This window comes from Etheostoma spectabile, chromosome 13, assembly GCF_008692095.1.
Source record: "Etheostoma spectabile isolate EspeVRDwgs_2016 chromosome 13, UIUC_Espe_1.0, whole genome shotgun sequence".
Taxonomy (NCBI): domain Eukaryota; kingdom Metazoa; phylum Chordata; class Actinopteri; order Perciformes; family Percidae; genus Etheostoma; species Etheostoma spectabile.
Genome location: NC_045745.1, coordinates 24467301 through 24468909, shown reverse-complemented (window position 1 = coordinate 24468909; position 1609 = coordinate 24467301). Strand labels below are relative to the sequence as shown.

The 1609-nt window shown below is 44.1% G+C and overlaps 1 protein-coding gene across 1 annotated transcript in view; it reads right to left on the bottom strand.

The window, feature by feature from the left end:
- Positions 1–1027, bottom strand: part of LOC116700896 (V-set and immunoglobulin domain-containing protein 10-like 2) — a 9614-nt gene extending 8587 nt beyond the window's left edge. The window contains exon 1 of the mRNA XM_032534342.1: positions 719–1027. Coding sequence (XP_032390233.1) covers positions 719–1022 — 304 coding nt within the window. The 5' untranslated portion in view covers positions 1023–1027. The remainder of the gene's footprint in view (positions 1–718) is intronic.
- Positions 1028–1609: the final 582 nt, after the last annotated feature.

The window sequence follows — 1609 nt, the reverse complement described above, 5'->3', positions numbered from 1 at the left end:
GAAATCAGGCCAATTACAAAAGCTGGTCAGTCTAACGTCATGTTGCCTGAGCTCATTACTATTCATGAGCTTGCCTAGTTGCGCTGGGCAAAGGATGCTACTAGCTAGGCTCTCATTGGCTAGTTGTTAGCCAATCAGCTTGAATATTAATGAGAACTGGCACAAATCAAGCTGAGTCTTTCTATACCACACTAGAATGGCTTAAAACAAGGTAACCAAAGCATTTTTCCACATAAAAATGTTAATGAGACCATAGTAGCAGGACACCTTTAAACGTGGCCTGAGCTCTAAAGAATAAGGTAAACATATTTCAGAGAAATCCCTGTGAGCATAAACCTCCGATTTCCCAAGAGTTTTTTTCTACTCTCGGCTTGGTGTCACGTAACACCTATGTTTCGGCCTCCGGTGCGCAGCGTACATGCACCCGGTGGAAAATAGGGGTGAGGCTGAATACAGGTGCAGCAGCAGCCATTGGCAGTATGAAAAAGATTAAAATGTTGTTGAACATTAAAGCATGTAATCAAACCTATCTTCTAGAATCACAAAATACAAGTATTAATCTGAAAACAGTATATAATAGGCCTGTTGCCATAGTTTTAATTGGTATTTGAAAGTTTGTATTAAAGAAAGTAGATATAAATGCATTTCTAAAGTCTATGGTTTATTTTTTTTAAACTTGAAAACACCCAAATCTTTAACCAAACTCCCAAATACTCACAGATGGTGTCCAGCCATAACCGGTTAGAGCTCTCACTGTTGACGTTGTTGCTGGCCACACAGCGGTACCAGCCGGTGTGGTTGCGATTGATGTTGGTCACGTTGATAATGTTGGTGTTTCCCTGTGCAAAGGCTGAGATGTTTCCGCTGCGGGTCTCATGCTGCCACACATACTGGATGGGTCCAGTGCCATTTTCCAGATTGCAGCGCATCCACATCGTAGATCCCTCCACCGGAGATACATCACTCATCAGGAGGTAAGGCTTACTGACGGGAACTGTCTTCATGACTAGGTCAAAACACATGTAGGTATGTTGTAACATGTTGTTCATCTGCTTTCACAGGAAGAAACCCCCCCCCCCCAAACACACACACCCTAAGCTATGCGGACAACAGCATCGGTAATGTTTGAATAATCACCTAACTCACCTGTTACCTTTTTGTAATGTCCAATGATTCATTGTTTTTTGCATGTATTTTCATCATCTGTTCGCTAAGACATCCCTAACTCAAGCTCCTGTCTTTGCTCAATTCTTGTCCATAAGTCCCCTATCTGACCACACTTTCCTCACTCTGTTCACTTACTATACCTGGAGTCTTAGCAGCAGAAGGGTGTCCGACGGTGCGGTGGTTGACAGGTGTGATGCGGAACTGGTAGGTAACGGTTGGTATCAGTCTCCCTACTGTGTAGATCCTGACTTCTGGGTCCTGGATGATTATAGGGTACCAGTCTGGTGGTTTGATCCTCTCCTCAGTCTCCTGTTTTGAATCATTGTTGCTGCCACTCCTTCCTGGTTGCTCTGACACCCATATGTGCTGCAGGATGAAACCTGTCCATCCTCCTCCTCCTTCATTCTCTACCTGCCATTCCAGCTCCACCTCGTTACGCTGT